At 40.5% G+C, this 21,161-nt stretch overlaps 1 protein-coding gene across 1 annotated transcript in view; it reads right to left on the bottom strand.

Moving 5' to 3' along the window:
• Positions 1-14,852, bottom strand: part of LOC117503370 (mucin-5AC-like) — a 43,311-nt gene extending 28,459 nt beyond the window's left edge. Inside the window, exons 1-5 of the mRNA XM_034162588.1 lie at positions 14,740-14,852; positions 12,240-12,378; positions 8,738-8,845; positions 6,274-6,343; positions 5,837-5,974 (exon numbers count right to left, since the gene is read on the bottom strand). Of these exons, the coding sequence (XP_034018479.1) occupies positions 5,837-5,974; positions 6,274-6,343; positions 8,738-8,845; positions 12,240-12,378; positions 14,740-14,798 (514 nt within the window). The 5' untranslated portion in view covers positions 14,799-14,852. The remainder of the gene's footprint in view (positions 1-5,836; positions 5,975-6,273; positions 6,344-8,737; positions 8,846-12,239; positions 12,379-14,739) is intronic.
• Positions 14,853-21,161: the final 6,309 nt, after the last annotated feature.

The following is a 21,161-nucleotide window of genomic DNA, read 5'->3' as shown; positions in this document are numbered from 1 at the left end:
ACTTCAGTTTTATCTGAGTTTAAAAGCAGGAAATTAGAGGTCATCCATGTCTTTATGTCTGTAAGACAATCCTGCAGTTTAGCTAATTGGTGTGTATCCTCTGGCTTCATGGATAGATAAAGCTGGGTATCATCTGCGTAACAATGAAAATTTAAGCAATACCGTCTAATAATACTGCCTAAGGGAAGCATGTATAAAGTGAATTTAATTGTTCCTAGCACAGAACCTTGTGGAACTCCATAATTAACTTTAGTCTGTGAAGAAGATTCCCCATTTACATGAACAAATTGTAATCTATTAGACAAATATGATTGAAACCACCGCAGCGCAGTGCCTTTAATACCTATGGCATGCTTTAATCTCTGTAATAAAATTTTATGGTCAACAGTATCAAAAGCAGCACTGAGGTCTAACAGAACAAGCACAGAGATGAGTCCACTGTCCGAGGCCATAAGAAGATCATTTGCAACCTTCACTAATGCTGTTTCTGTACTATGATGAATTCTAAAACCTGACTGAAACTCTTCAAATAGACCATTCCTCTGCAGATCAATCAATCAATCAATTTTTTTATATAGCGCCAAATCACAACAAACAGTTGCCCCAAGGCGCTTTATATTGTAAGGCAAGGCCATACAATAATTATGTAAAACCCCAACGGTCAAAACGACCCCCTGTGAGCAAGCACTTGGCTACAGTGGGAAGGAAAAACTCCCTTTTAACAGGAAGAAACCTCCAGCAGAACCAGGCTCAGGGAGTGGCAGTCTTCTGCTGGGACTGGTTGGGGCTGAGGGAGAGAACCAGGAAAAAGACATGCTGTGGAGGGGAGCAGAGATCGATCACTAATGATTAAATGCAGAGTGGTGCATACAGAGCAAAAAGAGAAAGAAACAGTGCATCATGGGAACCCCCCAGCAGTCTACGTCTATAGCAGCATAACTAAGGGATGGTTCAGGGTCACCTGATCCAGCCCTAACTATAAGCTTTAGCAAAAAGGAAAGTTTTAAGCCTAATCTTAAAAGTAGAGAGGGTGTCTGTCTCCCTGATCTGAATTGGGAGCTGGTTCCACAGGAGAGGAGCCTGAAAGCTGAAGGCTCTGCCTCCCATTCTACTCTTACAAACCCTAGGAACTACAAGTAAGCCTGCAGTCTGAGAGCGAAGCGCTCTATTGGGGTGATATGGTACTACGAGGTCCCTAAGATAAGATGGGACCTGATTATTCAAAACCTTATAAGTAAGAAGAAGAATTTTAAATTCTATTCTAGAATTAACAGGAAGCCAATGAAGAGAGGCCAATATGGGTGAGATATGCTCTCTCCTTCTAGTCCCCGTCAGTACTCTAGCTGCAGCATTTTGAATTAACTGAAGGCTTTTTAGGGAACTTTTAGGACAACCTGATAATAATGGATTACAATAGTCCAGCCTAGAGGAAATAAATGCATGAATTAGTTTTTCAGCATCACTCTGAGACAAGACCTTTCTGATTTTAGAGATATTGCGTAAATGCAAAAAGCAGTCCTACATATTTGTTTAATATGCACTTTGAATGACATATCCTGATCAAAAATGACTCCAAGATTTCTCACAGTATTACTAGAGGTCAGGGTAATGCCATCCAGAGTAAGGATCTGGTTAGACACCATGTTTCTAAGATTTGTGGGGCCAAGTACAATAACTTCAGTTTTATCTGAGTTTAAAAGCAGGAAATTAGAGGTCATCCATGTCTTTATGTCTGTAAGACAATCCTGCAGTTTAGCTAATTGGTGTGTGTCCTCTGGCTTCAAGGATAGATAAAGCTGGGTATCATCTGCGTAACAATGAAAATTTAAGCAATACCGTCTAATAATACTGCCTAAGGGAAGCATGTATAAAGTGAATAAAATTGTTCCTAGCACAGAACCTTGTGGAACTCCATAATTAACTTTAGTCTGTGAAGAAGATTCCCCATTTACATGAACAAATTGTAATCTATTAGACAAATATGATTCAAACCACCGCAGTGCAGTGCCTTTAATACCTATGGCATGCTCTAATCTCTGTAATAAAATTTTATGGTCAACAGTATCAAAAGCAGCACTGAGGTCCAACAGAACAAGCACAGAGACGAGCCCACTGTCCGAGGCCATAAGAAGATCATTTGTAATCTTCACTAATGCTGTTTCTGTACTATGATGAATTCTAAAACCTGACTGAAACTCTTCAAATAGACCATTCCTCTGCAGATGATCAGTTAGCTGTTTTACAACTACCCTTTCAAGACTTTTTGAGAGAAAAGGAAGGTTGGAGATTGGCCTATAATTAGCTAAGATAGCTGGGTCAAGTGATGGCTTTTTAAGTAATGGTTTAATTACTGCCACCTTAAAAGCCTGTGGTACATAGCCAACTAACAAAGATAGATTGATCATATTTAAGATCGAAGCATTAAATAATGGTAGGGCTTCCTTGAGCAGCCTGGTAGGAATGGGGTCTAATAAACATGTTGATGGTTTGGATGAAGTAACTAATGAAAATAACTCAGACAGAACAATCGGAGAGAAAGAGTCTAACCAAATACCGGCATCACTGAAAGCAGCCAAAGATAACGATACGTCTTTGGGATGGTTATGAGTAATTTTTTCTCTAATAGTTAAAATTTTGTTAGCAAAGAAAGTCATGAAGTCATTACTAGTTAAAGTTAATGGAATACTCGGCTCAATAGAGCTCTGACTCTTTGTCAGCCTGGCTACAGTGCTGAAAAGAAACCTGGGGTTGTTCTTATTTTCTTCAATTAGTGATGAGTAGAAAGATGTCCTAGCTTTACGGAGGGCTTTTTTATAGAGCAACAGACTCTTGTTCCAGGCTAAGTGAAGATCTTCTAAATTAGTGAGACGCCATTTCCTCTCCAACTTACGGGTTATCTGCTTTAAGCTGCGAGTTTGTGAGTTATACCACGGAGTCAGGCACTTCTGATTTAAAGCTCTCTTTTTCAGAGGAGCTACAGCATCCAAAGTTGTCTTCAATGAGGATGTAAAACTATTGACGAGATACTCTATCTCCCTTACAGAGTTTAGGTAGCTACTCTGCACTGTGTTGGTATATGGCATTAGAGAACATAAAGAAGGAATCATATCCTTAAACCTAGTTACAGCGCTTTCTGAAAGACTTCTAGTGTAATGAAACTTATTCCCCACTGCTGGGTAGTCCATCAGAGTAAATGTAAATGTTATTAAGAAATGATCAGACAGAAGGGAGTTTTCAGGGAATACTGTTAAGTCTTCTATTTCCATACCATAAGTCAGAACAAGATCTAAGATATGATTAAAGTGGTGGGTGGACTCATTTACTTTTTGAGCAAAGCCAATAGAGTCTAATAATAGATTAAATGCAGTGTTGAGGCTGTCATTCTCAGCATCTGTGTGGATGTTAAAATCGCCCACTATAATTATCTTATCTGAGCTAAGCACTAAGTCAGACAAAAGGTCTGAAAATTCACAGAGAAACTCACAGTAACGACCAGGTGGACGATAGATAATAACAAATAAAACTGGTTTTTGGGACTTCCAATTTGGATGGACAAGACTAAGAGACAAGCTTTCAAATGAATTAAAGCTCTGTCTGGGTTTTTGATTAATTAATAAGCTGGAATGGAAGACTGCTGCTAATCCTCCTCCTCGGCCCGTGCTACGAGCATTCTGACAGTTAGTGTGACTCGGGGGTGTTGACTCATTTAAACTAACATATTCATCCTGCTGTAACCAGGTTTCTGTTAGGCAGAATAAATCAATATGTTGATCAATTATTATATAATTTACCAGCAGGGACTTAGAAGAGAGAGACCTAATGTTTAATAGACCACATTTAACTGTTTTAGTCTGTGGTGCAGTTGAAGGTGCTATATTATTTTTTCTTTTTGAATTTTTATGCTTAAATAGATTTTTGCTGGTTGTTGGTGGTCTGGGAGCAGGCACCGTCTCTACGGGGATGGGGTAATGAGGGGATGGCAGGGGGAGAGAAGCTGCAGAGAGGTGTGTAAGACTACAACTCTGCTTCCTGGTCCCAACCCTGGATAGTCACGGTTTGGAGGATTTAAGAAAATTGGCCAGATTTCTAGAAATGAGAGCTGCTCCATCCAAAGTGGGATGGATGCCGTCTCTCCTAACAAGACCAGGTTTTCCCCAGACACCACTCAGACAGCCAGCAATTCAAGGAGAACAGGCGGCTAAACATGTCACTCCCGGTCCGATTGGGGAGGGGCCCAGAGAAAACTACAGAGTCCGACATTGTTTTTGCAAAGTTACACACCGATTTAATGTTAATTTTAGTGACCTCCGATTGGCGTAACCGGGTGTCATTACTGCCGACGTGAATTACAATCTTACCAAATTTACGCTTAGCCTTAGCCAGCAGTTTCAAATTTCCTTCAATGTCGCCTGCTCTGGCCCCCGGAAGACAATTGACTATGGTTGCTGGTGTCGCTAACTTCACATTTCTCAAGATAGAGTCGCCAATAACCAGAGTTTGATCCTCGGCGGGTGTGTCGTCGAGTGGGGAAAAACGGTTAGAAATGTGAACGGGTTGGCGTGTACACGGGGCTTCTGTTTAGAACTACGCTTCCTCCTCACAGTCACCCAGTCAGCCTGCTTGGGATCTGCCAGGGGGGAACTAACGGCGGCTAAGCTACCTTGGTCCGCACCGACTACAGGGGCCTGGCTAGCTGTAGAATTTTCCACGGTGCGGAGCCGAGTCTCCAATTCGCCCAGCCTGGCCTCCAAAGCTACGAATAAGCTACACTTATTACAAGTACCATTACTGCTAAAGGAGGCCGAGGAATAACTAAACATTTCACACCCAGAGCAGAAAAGTGTGGGAGAGACAGGAGAAGCCGCCATGCTAAATCGGCTAAGAGCTAGTAGCTACGCTAACCTAGCGGATTCCTAAAAACACGCAAAGTGAATAATTTAGAGGTGATTCAGCAGAAGGAGTGCTTTAGTTAAGGCACGTAAAGATTACACTGGGAAACAAATCGTAATCTAGATAACTAGATCAATCTAACTGCGCAGATTAAACAGCTAACAGATACAGAAAAACACCGCTGTGCTCCAGAACAGGAAGTGATACAATACCGCAGTGAGAGCCAACCACCAGTAGAGGCAAGCAAAGATGATCAGTTAGCTGTTTTACAACTACCCTTTCAAGAATTTTTGAGAGAAAAGGAAGGTTGGAGATTGGCCTGTAATTAGCTAAGATAGCTGGGTCAAGTGATGGCTTTTTAAGTAATGGTTTAATTACTGCCACCTTAAAAGCCTGTGGTACATAGCCAACTAACAAAGATAGATTGATCATATTTAAGATCGAAGCATTAAATAATGGTAGGGCCTCCTTGAGCAGCCTGGTAGGAATGGGGTCTAATAAACATGTTGATGGTTTGGATGAAGTAACTAATGAAAATAATTCAGGACAATTGGAGAGAAAGAGTCTAACCAAATACCGGCATCATTGAAAGCAGCCAAAGATAACGATACGTCTTTGGGATGGTTATGAGTAATTTTTTCTCTAATAGTTAAAATTTTGTTAGCAAAGAAAGTCATGAAGTCATTACTAGTTAAAGTTAATGAAATACTCAGCTCAATAGAGCTGAGTATTCCATTAACCCAAGCAGAGGGTCACCCCTTTGAGACTGGTCTGCTTGAGATTTCTTCCTCAGAGGGAGCTTTTCCTTATCACTGTTGCTCTGGGGTTGGTAAGGTTGGACCTTACCTGTGTGAAGCGCCTTGAGGCAACTCTGTTGTGATTTGGCGCTATATAAAGGAAAATAAATTGAAATTGAACTGAAATTGCTAAGACTCTAGAGGCATACCGGCAGTGGTTGCTTTAAGGAAACTCTGCATTTTCACAAAGACCTGCATCACAGGTAACATCTGGACCATCGCTTGTATTCCCACCTTAGTGTCCACGAGGATGTAGAAAGATGATGGCTTGAATATGGAAACTTCCGCTGCAGAGATTCAGAGAACAGTCAAAAATGACATTCAGCGTGGTTCTTAGGTGTATCGTTCCCCTGCTCATTATCACTAAATGAATGACTACTTTAAAGGCTGCTTTAGAACATGTGGCACCATGTGTTTTGTAGTTCATAATATAATAAAAATCTGTTTTTCTTGAGCACTGTTCCCATGAGTGCCATGGATGTAAAATACTGTAACAACCTGTAACTTAAACTTTACCACTTTAATGTTTTCTTTTGCATGCAGTTTTCCTTGTTCTTTAATAATATAGTAATTTAAGGTAACTTACATGTGAATACCGGAAGCTGAGAAAGTATCTGGTTCACAAAGATTTCACCAGTTGCCTGGACTTTAATAATCTGAGTGTGCAGAAAAAAACAGAAAGACGTTCCGAATGAGTATGAACATTGTTCTTGCAGTCTATTGCAAAAAAATTATTCAACCTTGTAAATCTGGCTATTTTATTATCTAGCTATCCATCTACACCTCTACATTTCAGTCTGTCTTTCTACAGTTAATATGTTTGCATATACTTTCTCCTTCTGCTTGTACTCTATTTCATCAAACAGTATGCTTTTCAGTATGCTTTGTAAAATTCTTAAAAAAAATAATAGTAAGAGATTTATTTTAGTTTTGTGCACTGTTACACTTTCAGTGGGTCAACAGTTTACATACATTAAGACGAATGACTTAAACAGCATATAGGATTCCAGAAAATGATGGAAGTACTTGTAAAACCCTCTGAATTATGAATTGGAATAATACACATTCCCAAAGGAAACCTTTAGCTGCATTTAATGGTATAGTTCCACTGGAGGTTTAAGATTTAAGTCATAACAAGAATTTTATTTGGCACCACTATAATTTTATTCCTTAGCATTTAGATAAGGGATTCATAACATAAAATTGGTATATGACCAAAATTGATGCTGTCTGGAAACAATTTAGAATTTCAAATGGAATAGTTTTGACTGTGTTGAATGCTTGGTCTCCAAAGTAAAGGTCAAACAAGGTCTGGTTATTCTTCTATCTATTTTGTTGGTTGTTTTGTTTTGTTATTGTGAACACCCCCTTTTTTTTATTAATAGCCCAATTTCATAGCCTTAAGAGTGTGCACATCATGAATGCTTGGTCTTGTTGGATTTGTGAGAAACTACTGAATCTACTAGTACCTTGTTTCCCATGTAACAATAAGAAATACGAGGTCTATTAGAAAAGTATTCGACCTTATTATTTTTTTCAAAAACCATATAGATTTGAATCACGTGTGATTACATCAGACATGCTTGAACCCTCGTGGGCATGCGAGAGTTTTTTCACGCCTGTCGGTTACGTCATTCGCCTGTGGGCAGTCTTTGAGTGAGGAGTGGCCCACCCTCTCATCGATTTTTTCGTTGTTTAGGAATGGCTCAGAGACTGCTGCTTTGTTTGATAAAATTTTTTTCAAAACTGTAAGGCACAACTGAGTGGACACCATTTGATAAATTCAGCTGGTTTTTGGTAAAAATTTTAACGGCTGATGAGAGATTTTGGTCTGGTAGTGTCGCTTTAAGGACGGCCCACGGCGCCTGACGGCGATCTGTGCTCTGAGGCGGCAGCGTCTCGCCGTTTCAAGTTGAAAACTTCCACATTTCAGGCTCTGTTGACCCAGTAAGTCGTCAGAGAACAGAGAACTTTCAAAAGAAGTCGGCATGAGGAGTTTATTCGGACATTCCGTTGTTAACGGACATTTTGTAATGAAAGAACGTGCGGGCAGAGTCGCATGTCGGGCCGGACCCGACCGCGGGGGGTCGCGACAGGAAAAACACCTCCATTGGAAACCTTAACGGGCAAGTTGGAACATGCCCAAGCTGTTAAACAATTTCTCAGTTACTCACTTGTTGAAAGCCATCAAAAGCTGCCTGAATTTTACAAATAGTTTTCAACACGGAGGTGTTTTTCCTGTCGCGGTGCACACAGATTTGCCGAGTCGTCACGGAAACGACTCAGCGAATTTGCGCGCACGTCTTTCATTACAAAATGTCCTTAAACAGTGGAATGTCCACATAAAGTCCTCATGCCGGCCTCTTCTGAATCTTCTCTGTTCTCTCACGACGTCCTGGGTCAACAGAGCCTTAAATTAGGATGTTTTCAGGTCGAAACAGGCCGACGACGGCGCCTGGAAGCGCTGCAGGACGTCCCGCTCCGTGGGAAGTCCTTACAGCGACAGAAACACCCCATAATCTCTCATCAGCCGTTAAACTTTTCACCGAAAACCAGCTGAATTTCTCAATAGTGTCCACTCGGATATTCCTCACAGGTCCAGAAAAAAGTTTGATAAAGCAACGCGCGCCGTCTCGAGCAGCGTGTGAAACAAAGGAATTCAGCCGAGAGGGTGGGACCACATCTCACTCAAGGCCTGCCCACAGGGAAATGACGTCACCGATGCGTGAAAAAACACGCATGCGCACGAGGGTTCAAGCATGATTGGTGTAATCGCATGTCAATAAAATCCATATAGGTTTTTTTTTATAAAACTGCCGGTTAGTTTTATAAGATACCTCGTATACTCAAGCAGGATTAATCTTTTTAGCCACATAGCACTACTATTATTCTGAACACTACTGCATATGACATATTTGTTCATTTGTAATTTCTAATGATATAAATGTGTGTGTGTGTGTGTGTGTGTGTGTGTGTGTGTGTGTGTGTGTGTGTGTGTGTGTGTGTGTGTGTGTGTGTGTGTGTGTGTGTGTGTGTGTGTGTGTGTTTACCACAGTGTTGTTGCTTAAAGATATGGTGACACTTCTGAGGCAGGTCCTGCTGTCAGAGAGACCACACTTGACCATCTCCACCAGCACAATATATAACCCATCACAGCCCTAAATAAACATCAAAATGCAATTTGAATAAATTAATAATATGCACAATCACCTCATGTACAATATGCTGTCATACATTGTATTGATATATGGTGTATCACAGTAGTAACAGTAAGTTCACAGTAAGTTTATTGTCCCCAAGAGGCAAAGTGTTGCACAGCCTGCATCAAACCACAAAAGAATCATGTTACATTTGTTAGGGTTCTATTTATAGTAGAGAAGCTTGAATCTTTGACTGGACTGGGTTGCTTGATGCGAGGACGTTTTGCTTCTAATCGCAGAAGCTTCCTCAGGGTTCTATCTGTAATCAGGTTTTAGTTGGTTTAGTCTGCTATTGTCTTCCTCTGTCTGTTAGGCTCATTTCCCCTCTCTCTTCTATCTCTGTCTGCTCTTATTTTCTATTTGCTTCCATCTCTTTGTTATGTTCCCAGCTTCTTCTCTTGCATTACATTTGCATTCTGTCACTTTAATTTTCAAGCATTGGCTTGATATCTGCTGCCCTCTGTTGTTCTGCTTCTCTCTCTCTCTTTCTCTCTATCTATCTATCTATCTATCTATCTATCTATCTATCTATCTATCTATCTATCTATCTATCTATCTATCTATCTATCTATCTATCTATCTATCTATCTATCTATCTATCTATCTATCTATCTATCTATCTATCTATCTATCTATCTATCTATCTATCTATCTCCCTCTGGTGTTCGGTCTGGTCCCTACACGTCTTCAGTGTTGATTTATCCCACCTGTTGGTTTCTGCACCTGCTTTCTGATTAGTATGGGTATTTCTGTCACTGTCTTTCTTCCTTCAGGTTGCTCAGTCCACTTCCTTGCAATTTTCCCTCTTGTCCTGCTGCCTTCCCTTGAAGATTTAAGGAGAAAAGGTTTTATGTTTTTTTCACTTTCCCTCAGTTGAGGAAGTAGCTTGACCTTTTTCTTCTGAATGTCTTTGACCAAGAAGGCTGAGCATCTGTTTAGCTAAAACTTACCTTCCTGACAACAGTGTTTTGTGTTGGATGAACTCTCCTTTGAGGAGTGGGATTCCTCAGCCTGTCTGCACTTTCAATAAGAGTATACCTGAGTGCACCGATACTAAGGAAGATATGAGTTTTTTTGTCTGCACTTTAAGTCAGAGAATCCCTGAATTTAGTCTGCACCACTCCTAAGAAGATCCCTGAGTTTATCTGCACTTTACAGAAGAGATTCCTGAGTTACAGCCACACTTTTTGAAGAAGATGATCCTGGAGTTCTGTCTGCACTACTAAAAGAAGTTTCTTCACTTTATATTGATGTTAGTCTGAACGTTGTCTGTTAATTAAACTGTTCCTTTCTCCATCCCCGTGTCCAGCTGTTCTGCATTTGGGGTGTGTCTGACTCTTCCTAACTTCCCATGGCCAACCATAACAACATTATTTGAAAGGCCAATGCCAGCCAAGACGAAAGAGTTTGTAAGTGACCAGGTAATAGAGCATATTGAACCGTTTACACTGAGGATGAGTTGTTTAAGCCTTCATCAATACCCAAACCAACCGTGTCCAACGGACACCCTGCAGCCTGCCTTTTCATTTGGAAGTGACCCATACCAGCGGGTACGGATAGGTGGTGGTCTTGAGGTTAGAGGAGCAGGTTTGGGACAAGACGATCCTCAGTTTAATTCCCAGTTCCATGTCAGACAGAAAACTCACTAAAGCTGCCAAGGGTTAAGATCCTTAGTTGCAAGTTTCTCCTGATGTATAGTTGGGCACCTTTCATGGTAGTACCCGACAGTGGTGTGTGTGTGTGTGTGTGTGTGTGTGTGTGTGTGTGTGTGTACCTCACTGTAAAGCATTTCGAGTCATCAGACGAAAGAGCAATATAGAAATGCAGTCCATTTATAAAAGTAAGGTACTAATAATAGTATCATATGTGTTAATACAAGTAGAATGCAGATTTATTCGTGTGTGTGTGTGACAGACGGATCTCCATTTCTTCTCCTTCCTCACACTCCCAGCTATTAACCCTTTAAGCCCTAGAGCCTATTTCACCAAAATCACATACCCATACATTATGATTTATTTCTCAGCTTGTACAAGGTCAAGAATGCAAAAGTTTGGACCAGCTAAAAGACAGGTCCTAGGGGATGTTGTGGATGCAAAGAAATTGAAAGTAAATAATAAAAGTTAAAGTTAAAAGTAAATGAGGTTTTTTTTTCCCCCAAAAATGAATTCTGATTTATGTCTTTATTTGCTTGGCGTTTCAGCTGTGGTTAGTTGATATGTGATTGGAGAGGATACTTTTGTAGAGGAGACTTTGCTTGACATTTTGATGTATAATAAGTGTATGTTGGTGTCAGCATTGGTTTATGAGTGTTCAAATGTTCCAAAACAGGGCAAGTCCCCAAATTTGCAGACTCTAGGGTTTAAGAGGTTAATATGAACATGCCCGTCATACTTTCACCCCATTGTAGACAACTGCTGATGATATGTGGAGGCAGGACTTTGTACTTGGTTTTTGGTGGCCTAAGGTGCAAACACTTTCAGACAGAGAACATCAACTGATGGAGCTGGTTGGTTCTGCTCCCAACCACAGATGTGTATCATGAGTTATAGGACACGTGCACGAAAATGACCATTGCCCTAGGTGAAACCTTGGAATGTCACCATCACTGGGATGAGTACCAGCTGGAATACAAAGGCCTTAACGGGAAACACCAGGAGTTTTCAGCCTGGGCTGTACTTAAGATGCTGATGAGGAATTTGTTCCTGTTGTAAGCGAAGGAGAGGAGACCTAATCAACCGCTGTTTATCAGGGAGCTTAACATGGAGAGAGTGAGCAGCTTTAAATGACCTCTGTGTCCACATCAGTGAGGAACTCACCTGGACACTGAACACCACACAGCTGGTTAAGAAGGCCTACCTAAGGCTGTATTTCCTGAGGAGACTGAAGAAGTTCGGCATGTTGCCCAAGTTCCTCAGCAACTTCTACAGCTGCTTTGTTGAGAGCATTAAGTAAATGCATCACAGCGTGGTACGGCGGCATTACTGCTACAGAGACTGCTGAGAGGATCACCAGGACTCCACTGCCCTCTCTGCAGAACATCTACCACCGCAGAGTCCAGAGGAGAGCTGCCTCCAGGCTCAAAGACCCCACCCACCCACAACATGGACTGTTCACACTTCTACCCTCAGGCCAGAACATCAAGACTAAAAAACTCTTTCTTTTCTCTGCCATCAGACTCCTGAACATTTGATAGGAGTCACAACCGTGGACTACCTCATCACTGTACATTTTGTACACACTTGCGTTTTACAAAACTGTGTTGTGTTATTTATTGGTCATTCTCAGTGGCCGTGGTCCAGGCTTCAGGTTGGTATACTGTGTCAGCAGTTGTACATATGATGTTTTGTCGTACCTGAGACAGTACATAGGAGCAGTCGCCATGGAAGGTGAAGACTTTCCCATCAAATGTGTTGATGTGGGCTCCCCCCAACACAGAGCACATTCCTGGACAGCTTTCATCCTCACATTTCCACTCTCCACTCTCACACACACTGTCAGAACGCACACCATATATAGAGCATCAATTACAATTATATATCAATATTTCATTACATTTAGAAGAATGTCATCAAATATGAAACCTGTCTTCATTCATGTCAAGATGTGACATTAGGCATTTGTGTTAGACTGTTCAGAAAAGGAAGCACTTAAACAACTTGGACATTTCTCCTGTGTACTGTAAATATGGTTACATCAAGTCTTTATCAGGAATAAAGTACAAGGGGGGGGGGGGGGGGACCATAAAAAGACCAATACAGTCCCTGCTTCAGGTATATTTCACTATGAAAACACCAACTGCAAAATAGCTGATGAACTATTGATCCTAAAACATGCAGTCACCCTGATAACGTGTGAGCTAATATTTGCTTTCATTTCCATTTTTTAGTTTCACAGGAGTCTTGAAGAATAATAGATCAGCGGGTTGAAAGCCCAGCAGCAGCGTTCTACTTTGATCATGATTCAGAGTTGTGTTTATTTAAATACAGACAATTACATATTAGAACATTTTTACATAACAGCTGAGTGGATCCTTTCCATTTGATTGGTGCTTTGTATGTCACGTGACATGGATTTTTCATCCCATTTGTGTTGTGTTGCATTTACTGTGCAAATTTGGTTCCATTCAGTTTTGTACCATTGCACCTTTTCTGTTGTTTATAAATGAATAAAATATCAATTGACAAAGATCTATTTTTGCCGTTATATAAAACAAATCATGAATGTTTTTTCATTATTTCAAGGTACAAATATTTCATGTTTTTCATTCCTTCAATGGTACGAATATTTCATGAAATATTCGTACCATTGAACTCATAATCATTCATTATTTGTATAGTAGATGTGTACAGAACCCAATTTAAAGTGCATCACTGTCCAAATACTTACCTAACTGTAGGTCATAACCAACTTCAAATATTACATGTACACAGTTGTGCTCAAAAATTTACATACTTACATACTTTTGTTTTTGGCCATTTTTCAGATAATCTGAATGATAACCCCAAAACTTTTTTTCACTCATGGTTAGTGGTTGGGTGAAGCCATTTATTGTCAAACAACTGTTTTTACTCTTTTTAAATCATAATGACAACAGAAACTACCCAAATGACCCTGATCAAAAGTTTACATCCCCCTGTTCTTAATACTGTGTATTTCCCCCTTTAACATCAATGACAGCTTGGAGTCGTTTGTGGTAGTTTGTGGACGAGGCTCTCTGATGGTGAAGCTGACACTGAATATGTCTTAGATTTTATTTACATCAATTATGAAGAAATACAAAGAGTATGGCACTCCGTGGTAAATCTGCATGGAGTAGACAGTTCTCAAAAACTGAGTGACTGTGCAAGAAGGAGAAGAGTGAGGAAAGCCACCAAGACACTCAGACAACCCAGAACAAGTTAGAAACCTACAGTATATGGGTGTGATTGAAGAAATGTTGCACAGGGCAAATTTTGCAATTTGTATCGTCACTTATACAGCTTCATGATGAAGTGGTATAGAGGAGGATTTTCTTAAACAGAAGACCAAAACATTTAGCTCCAAACTGCCAGAAGGTACATCTGAGATGCAAGCCTGGATTTGATTTATTTTGGTGAAAGAATGTCCTTATCCACTCTACTCCACAAAAGTTTTTATTATCATTCATATTCTCTGAAAATGGCCAAAACTTCTGCCAGGGTATGTAAATACATATATAGCATAAGGTTTTTTTTTTTTTGCAGGTTCACATTTTAGTAAAATGTAATTTACCTTAGGGACATAAGTTTAGAAACGTTGTGGAGGTAAAATAAAGAAGTTAGAATAGCAGAATATTTTGGCTACCTAATAACAACACCAAAACTTTCAAATGGTGTTGGTTACAATTAACAAAGCTTTTGAGTTGTCTGACTATAGGACTCTCATGGCTTTTAGTCAGCAATGATGGATTGCATGGATCTCTTTTGACACTCAAGAAATCCATGCAAATTGTTACTTTATTTTTTTTAAGTTGATTAATTGATTAATTCATTCATTTTCTGTAGCTTGTCTGTGTGACAGTAGATCAAGCAGCTCATCCCACACTTCCCTATCCTCATCCAAATCCTCTAATACTTCCTGAGGCCTGGGAATGTTCCAAGCCACCTGGAAATGCCCCAGGACCTCCTCCCAGGTGAGCAGTGTAATATTTTTAGAGTGTTGTGAGCACATCTCCTTTATGCACTACTGTGTAAGGATGCATACTGCATGTTCTGCTATAGACGATACAGTGGTATGGTGATGTCAGGTGTGTGAGGGCTGAGAGTCTATTATGTTTTTGTTTTGTCAGAATATCTTTGTTGCATTTAAAGCTGTATTATGTGTTCTTATCTTACCAGGATCTGCAGCTGGAAGAGTATGATTCTCCAGACTGGTACACTTTGTTATTGTGCATACAGGGACAATTACGCTGTGCAACACAGCCACTTTTGCCAACATCATCAAAGATAGTTCCTGTGGAGAAGATCGGAAATAATGAAACAGTCAAGCTCATGATCTGCAGTGAAGACTGTATTTAGAATAAGTGGATCGAAAACATTGGTACCAGCCAATTTTGTTTTCACCACCTTGCGTATGTCTGTGAATCAGAATGATTTTAAACTGACAGTTGTGTGTCTTTGAGCTGCAATCTGCACAGTGCCACGCCTGCTTTGTATACACAGGGTCATTCTTTTGGTGTACCATGATATCAAATTAAAAAGGAAGTCTGAACTGAAGCCCGGACTGGCCTGCTGAATGCTGAATGCTCTGCCCTGTGAGGTTCCAACAGTTTTGACCTCAAAGTTTCCGCTAAAAATAAAAAATTCCCAGAGCAGAATAAAAATAAACACGATGTTTATTGTTGTTTATGCACCAGTGACACCAGATCAAAGTCCTTGTATGGGAGAACTTACTTGACAATAAATTTGATTCTGATTCTGAGAAGATTCATTAAGCAGAACTAGCGCATTGCCAGTGGGGATCCATGAGTTCTAGATTGTGTAGTGTTAATAAAATAGGTAGCTGACAACTCTTCAATAGTGGCAATAAATTATGAAAAGTTTCTATAAAGATTTTAACTGAAAGTGCAGGAAATGTCAGGGGTGGGATTTTTGATATGTTGGTGAGATGTTTTGTCTCATTTTCTGCTCAGGTTCGTGTCACAGCTTTCTCTCGTCTGTCACTTGGGTGCTTGGCAGTTCCCTCTTGCTTTCCACACCCTGCTCTGCGTCTTTCCCTCACACCTGTCTCTCATGTCCTACTCATCACTGCATGTATTTAAGCCTCTCTTTTCCCTCCGTTCCACCCGGTCGTTGTGCTTTACTGCCTTCGTGTCCAGGCTTCCTTCTGAGTTTTTGGCTAGTGTTGCCCTGCTGTGTTTTTTGACCTTCTGCCTGTTTCTGCTCAGTATGTGTATGTGTGTCGCTCGGGTGGGGCTGTTATATCAGTTGTCTTTGTCCTTGTGTTAATGTTGTGTTAATGGGCCATATGTGCCTGTTAGTACTAATGGCAACAAAGACTTTGATCTTGAACCTTCTTCCGTTTGTGTATCTGCACGCTGGTTCTTTATATTGGTTCTGATGGTACTGTGTAGCCCACCATGGGTCCAGAAAGCATCACAGATTGTTATTGTTCATTTCCTTTTCAGTTACAACAGGTGCAAGAGAAAGTGGATGAGCTCACACTCACCGTGTAACAACCATCAAATGAACATATCGACTGACCCCCATCACCTCAGCGTTCCCCACTCAAAACCCAACACCCTTCTCTGGTGAGCCTGGGCATGTCACAGAGCCTGTTCCATCTTTCTTTTTAACTCCAGCTGTAGATGTACACCAAGGAACATCTGTGGCTGTGGGATATCTCATTATGTGGTCTGCCAATTGATCCCCGGGACCTCCTCCCAGTTGTATATGCCTGGAAGACCTCCCCAAGGAGATGACCAGGTGCCATCCTCATCAGATGCCAAAACCACCTCAGCTGGCTCCTTCTGATGGGAAGGACCAGCGGCTCTACTCCAGGTCTCTCCTGGCTATTGAAGCTTCTCACCCTGTGTAAGCCCAGATATCACCTGATTGAGAAGCTCCTTTCCACCACTTGTATCCAGAACTTTGTTCTTTTTGGCACTACTCAAAGCTCATGACCATACATGAAGATAGGTGTGTGAAATGGCTCGTAAATAGAGGTTGAAAACTTTGTGAAAAAAAAAAAAAGAAATGAGGTGGGCTTCATAGATAATTGGCAAAGCTTCTGGGGAAAACCTAGTCTTGTTAGGAGAGACGGCATCCATCCCACTTTGGATGGAGCAGCTCTCATTTCTAGAAATCTGGCCAATTTTCTTAAATCCTCCAAACCGTGACTATCCAGGGTTGGGACCAGGAAGCAGAGTTGTAGTCTTACACACCTCTCTGCAGCTTCTCTCCCCCTGCCATCCCCTCATTACCCCATCCCCGTAGAGACGGTGCCTGCTCCCAGACCACCAATAACCAGTAAAAATCTATTTAAGCATAAAAATTCAAAAAGAAAAAATAATATAGCACCTTCAACTGCACCACAGACTAAAACAGTTAAATGTGGTCTATTAAACATTAGGTCTCTCTCTTCTAAGTCCCTGTTAGTAAATGATATAATAATTGATCAACATATTGATTTATTCTGCCTTACAGAAACCTGGTTACAGCAGGATGAATATGTTAGTTTAAATGAGTCAACACCCCCGAGTCATTAGCAGCAATCTTCCACTCCAGCTTATTAATTAATCAAAAACCCAGACAGAGCTTTAATTCATTTGAAAGCTTGTCTGTTAGTCTTGTCCATCCAAATTGGAAGTCCCGAAAACCAGTTTTATTATCTATCGTCCTCCTGGTCGTTACTGTGAGTTTCTCTGAATTTTCGGACCTTTTGTCTGACTTAGTGCTTAGCTCAGATAAGATAATTATAGTGGGCGATTTTAACATCCACACAGATGCTGAGAATGACAGCCTCAACACTGCATTTAATCTATTGTTAGACTCGATTGGCTTTGCTCAAAATGTAAATGAATCCACCCACCACTTTAATCATATCTTAGATCTTGTTCTGACTTATGGTATGGAAATTGAAGACTTAACAGTATTCCCTGAAAACCCCCTTCTGTCTGATCATTTCTTAATAACATTTACATTTACTCTGATGGACTACCCAGCAGTGGGGAATAAGTTTCATTACAGTAGAAGCCTTTCAGAAAGCGCTGTAACTAGCTTTAAGGATATGATTCCTTCTTTATGTTCTCCAATGCCATATACCAACACAGGGCAGAGTAGCTACCTAAACTCTGTGAGTGAGATAGATTATCTCGTCAATAGTTTTATATCCTCATTGAGGACAACTTTGGATGCTGTAGCTCCTCTGAAAAAGAGAACCTTAAATCAGAAGTGCCTGACTCCGTGGTATAACTCACAAACTCGCAGCTTAAAGCAGATAACCCGTAAGTTGGAGAGGAAATGGCATCTCACTAATTTAGAAGATCTTCACTTAGCCTGGAAAAAGAGTCTGTTGCTCTATAAAAAAGCCCTCCGTAAAGCTAGGACATCTTACTACTCATCACTAATTGAAGAAAATAAGAACAACCCCAGGTTTCTTTTCAGCACTGTAGCCAGGCTGACAAAGAGTCAGAGCTCTATTGAGCCGAGTATTCCTTTAACTTTAATTAGTAATGACTTCATGACTTTCTTTGCTTATAAAATTTTAACTATTAGAGAAAAAATTACTCATAACCATCCCAAAGACATATCGTTCTCTTTGGCTGCTTTCAGTGATGCCGGTATTTGGTTAGACTCTTTCTCTCCGATTGTTCTGTCTGAGTTATTTTCATTAGTTACTTCATCGAAACCATCAACATGTCTATTAGACCCCATTCCTACCAGGCTGTTCAAGGAAGCCCTACCATTAATTAATGCTTCGATCTTAAATATGATCCATCTGTCTTTATTAGTTGGCTATGTACCAAAGGCTTTTAAGGTGGCAGTAATTAAACCATTACTTAAAAAGCCATCACTTGACCCAGCTATCTTAGCTAATTATAGGCCAATCTCCAACCTTCCTTTTCTCTCAAAAATTCTTGAAAGGGTAGCTGTAAAACAGCTAACTGATCATCTGCAGAGGAATGGTCTATTTGAAGAGTTTCAGTCAGGTTTTAGAATTCATCATAGTACAGAAACAGCATTAGTGAAGGTTGCAAATGATCTTCTTATGGCCTCGGACAGTGGACTCATCTCTGTGCTTGTTCTGTTAGACCTCAGTGCTGCTTTTGATACTGTCGAGCATGCCATAGGTATTAAAAGCACTGCGTTGCGGTGGTTTGAATCATATTAATTTAATAGATTACAATTTGTTTATGTAAATGGGGAATCTTCACAGACTAAGGTTAATTATGGAGTTCCACAAGGTTCTGTGCTAGGACCAATTTTATTCACTTTATACATGCTTCCCTTAGGCAGTATTATTAGAAAGCATTGCTTAAATTTTCATTGTTACGCAGATGATACTCAGTTTTATCTATCCATGAAGCCAGAGGACACACACCAATTAGCTAAACTGCAGGATTGTCTTACAGACATAAAGACATGGATGACCTCTAATTTCCTGCTTTTAAACTCAGATAAAACTGAAGTTATTGTACTTGGCTCCACAAATCTTAGAAACATGGTGTCTAACCAGATCCGTACTCTGGATGGCATTACCCTGACCTCTAGTAATACTGTGAGAAATCTTGGAGTCATTTTTGATCAGGATATGACATTCAATACGCATATTAAACAAATATAAACAAATAGGACTGCTTTTTTGCATTTGCGCAATATCTCTAAAATTAGAAAGGTCTTGTCTCAGAGTGATGCTGAAAAACTAATTCATGCATTTATTTCCTCTAGGCTGGACTATTGTAATTCATTATTATCAGGTTGTCCTAAAAGTTCCCTGAAAAGCCTTCAGTTAATTCAAAATGCTGCAGCTAGAGTACTGACAGGGACTAGAAGGAGAGAGCATATCTCACCCATATTGGCCTCTCTTCATTGGCTTCCTGTTAATTCTAGAATAGAATTTAAAATTCTTCTTCTTACTTATAAGGTTTTGAATAATCAGGTCCCATCTTATCTTAGGAACCTCATAGTACCATATCACCCCAATAGAGCGCTTCGCTCTCAGACTGCAGGCTTACTTGTAGTTCCTATGGTTTGTAAGAGTAGAATGGGAGGCAGAGCCTTCAGCTTTCAGGCTCCTCTCCTGTGGAACCAGCTCCCAATTCGGATCAGGGAGACAGACACCCTCTCTACTTTTAAGATTAGGCTTAAAACTTTCCTTTTTGCTAAAGCTTATAGTTAGGGCTGGATCAGGTGACCCTGAACCATCCCTTAGTTATGCTGCTATAGACTTAGACTGCTGGGGGGTTCCCATGATACACTGAGTGTTTCTTTCTCTTTTTGCTCTGTATGCATCACTCTGCATTTAATCATTAGTGATCGATCTCTGCTCCCCTCCACAGCATGTCTTTTTCCTGGTTCTCTCCCTCAGCCCCAACCAGTCCCAGCAGAAGACTGCCCCTCCCTGAGCCTGGTTCTGCTGGAGGTTTCTTCCTGTTAAAAGGGAGTTTTTCCTTCCCACTGTCGCCAAGTGCTTGCTCACAGGGGGGTCGTTTTGACAGTTGGGGTTTTTCTGTAATTATTGTATGGCTTTGCCTTGCAATATGAAGCGCCTTGGGGCAACTGTTTGTTGTGATTTGGCGCTATATAAATGAAATTGATTTGATTTGATTTGATTTTGAAGCCTTGCCTCACTATTACTCTATAAAATGCTGGACAATTCAGGGCCGTATATAGGAATGTGAAAGGGGGAGTTCAATTCCTTGAGTTGGGGGTCCTTGGTGGGGTCGAGGGGCAATGCCCTCGTGGGGGGCTCAGGGGGGTGAAGCCCCCCAAAGCAGAAGCTTTTTGAGGATTTCGAGGGGTAAAAAGCTACATAAATCTCATTTGAAACCCAAAATGTATCATTTTAGGAAATACATTTTTATATACATAGTCCTTGCTTGGGATTGGATCAGTTGCCATAAGAACCACCCAGGAAGAACCAAGATAACATTAATTCAAACTTTATACCTGCCTGTCGGTTGCGAATGACGTAACCGACAGGCGTGAAAAAAACTCACGCATGCGCACGAAGGTTCAAGCTTGGCTGATGCAAGTGCACATGATTCAAATCCATATAGTTTTTGCAAAAAATATAAAGGTCGGATAGTTTTCTAACAGACCTCGTATTTAGCGGTATTAATATTCGCGTTTACATTATGAATATGTACGTATATGTACGTTATGTATGAAAATAGCGGTATTTAATTTGGCGACCTTGTTTAACTTGCGAAATTCGCATAATAAATCCCACGCGAGTATTTGCACCTTTACAGTATTTGCAACAGGAAGGAGAAGCTCCCTTTATTTCTCAGCTTATACATACAAACATGTTTTTACAAACCAGACAAGTGTAATTGTGTGTCTACATGGGTATTTACAAGCCTACTAATCTGTTTGATATCAGAGGAGGACAGGGACCAGGGAGCAAAAATTCTCAACCCCCATGGGAAAAGTTTATCTAGCAGTTTCCCCTTTCATCACTTAAGGGATTACTCTGGCAGAGGAAATTGAAACTTGAGTGTGTGTGTGTGATAATAGCTGTGTAACAGTTAGTGCTTGTTGCTTATTATCAATGAAAAGAAAATACATAACGTTGATATCCAGATCAGAAAAAA

This window comes from Thalassophryne amazonica, chromosome 2, assembly GCF_902500255.1.
Source record: "Thalassophryne amazonica chromosome 2, fThaAma1.1, whole genome shotgun sequence".
Lineage (NCBI taxonomy): Eukaryota > Metazoa > Chordata > Actinopteri > Batrachoidiformes > Batrachoididae > Thalassophryne > Thalassophryne amazonica.
Note: the sequence above shows the minus strand (reverse complement) of the source record. Positions and strands in the feature narration are given on the sequence as shown.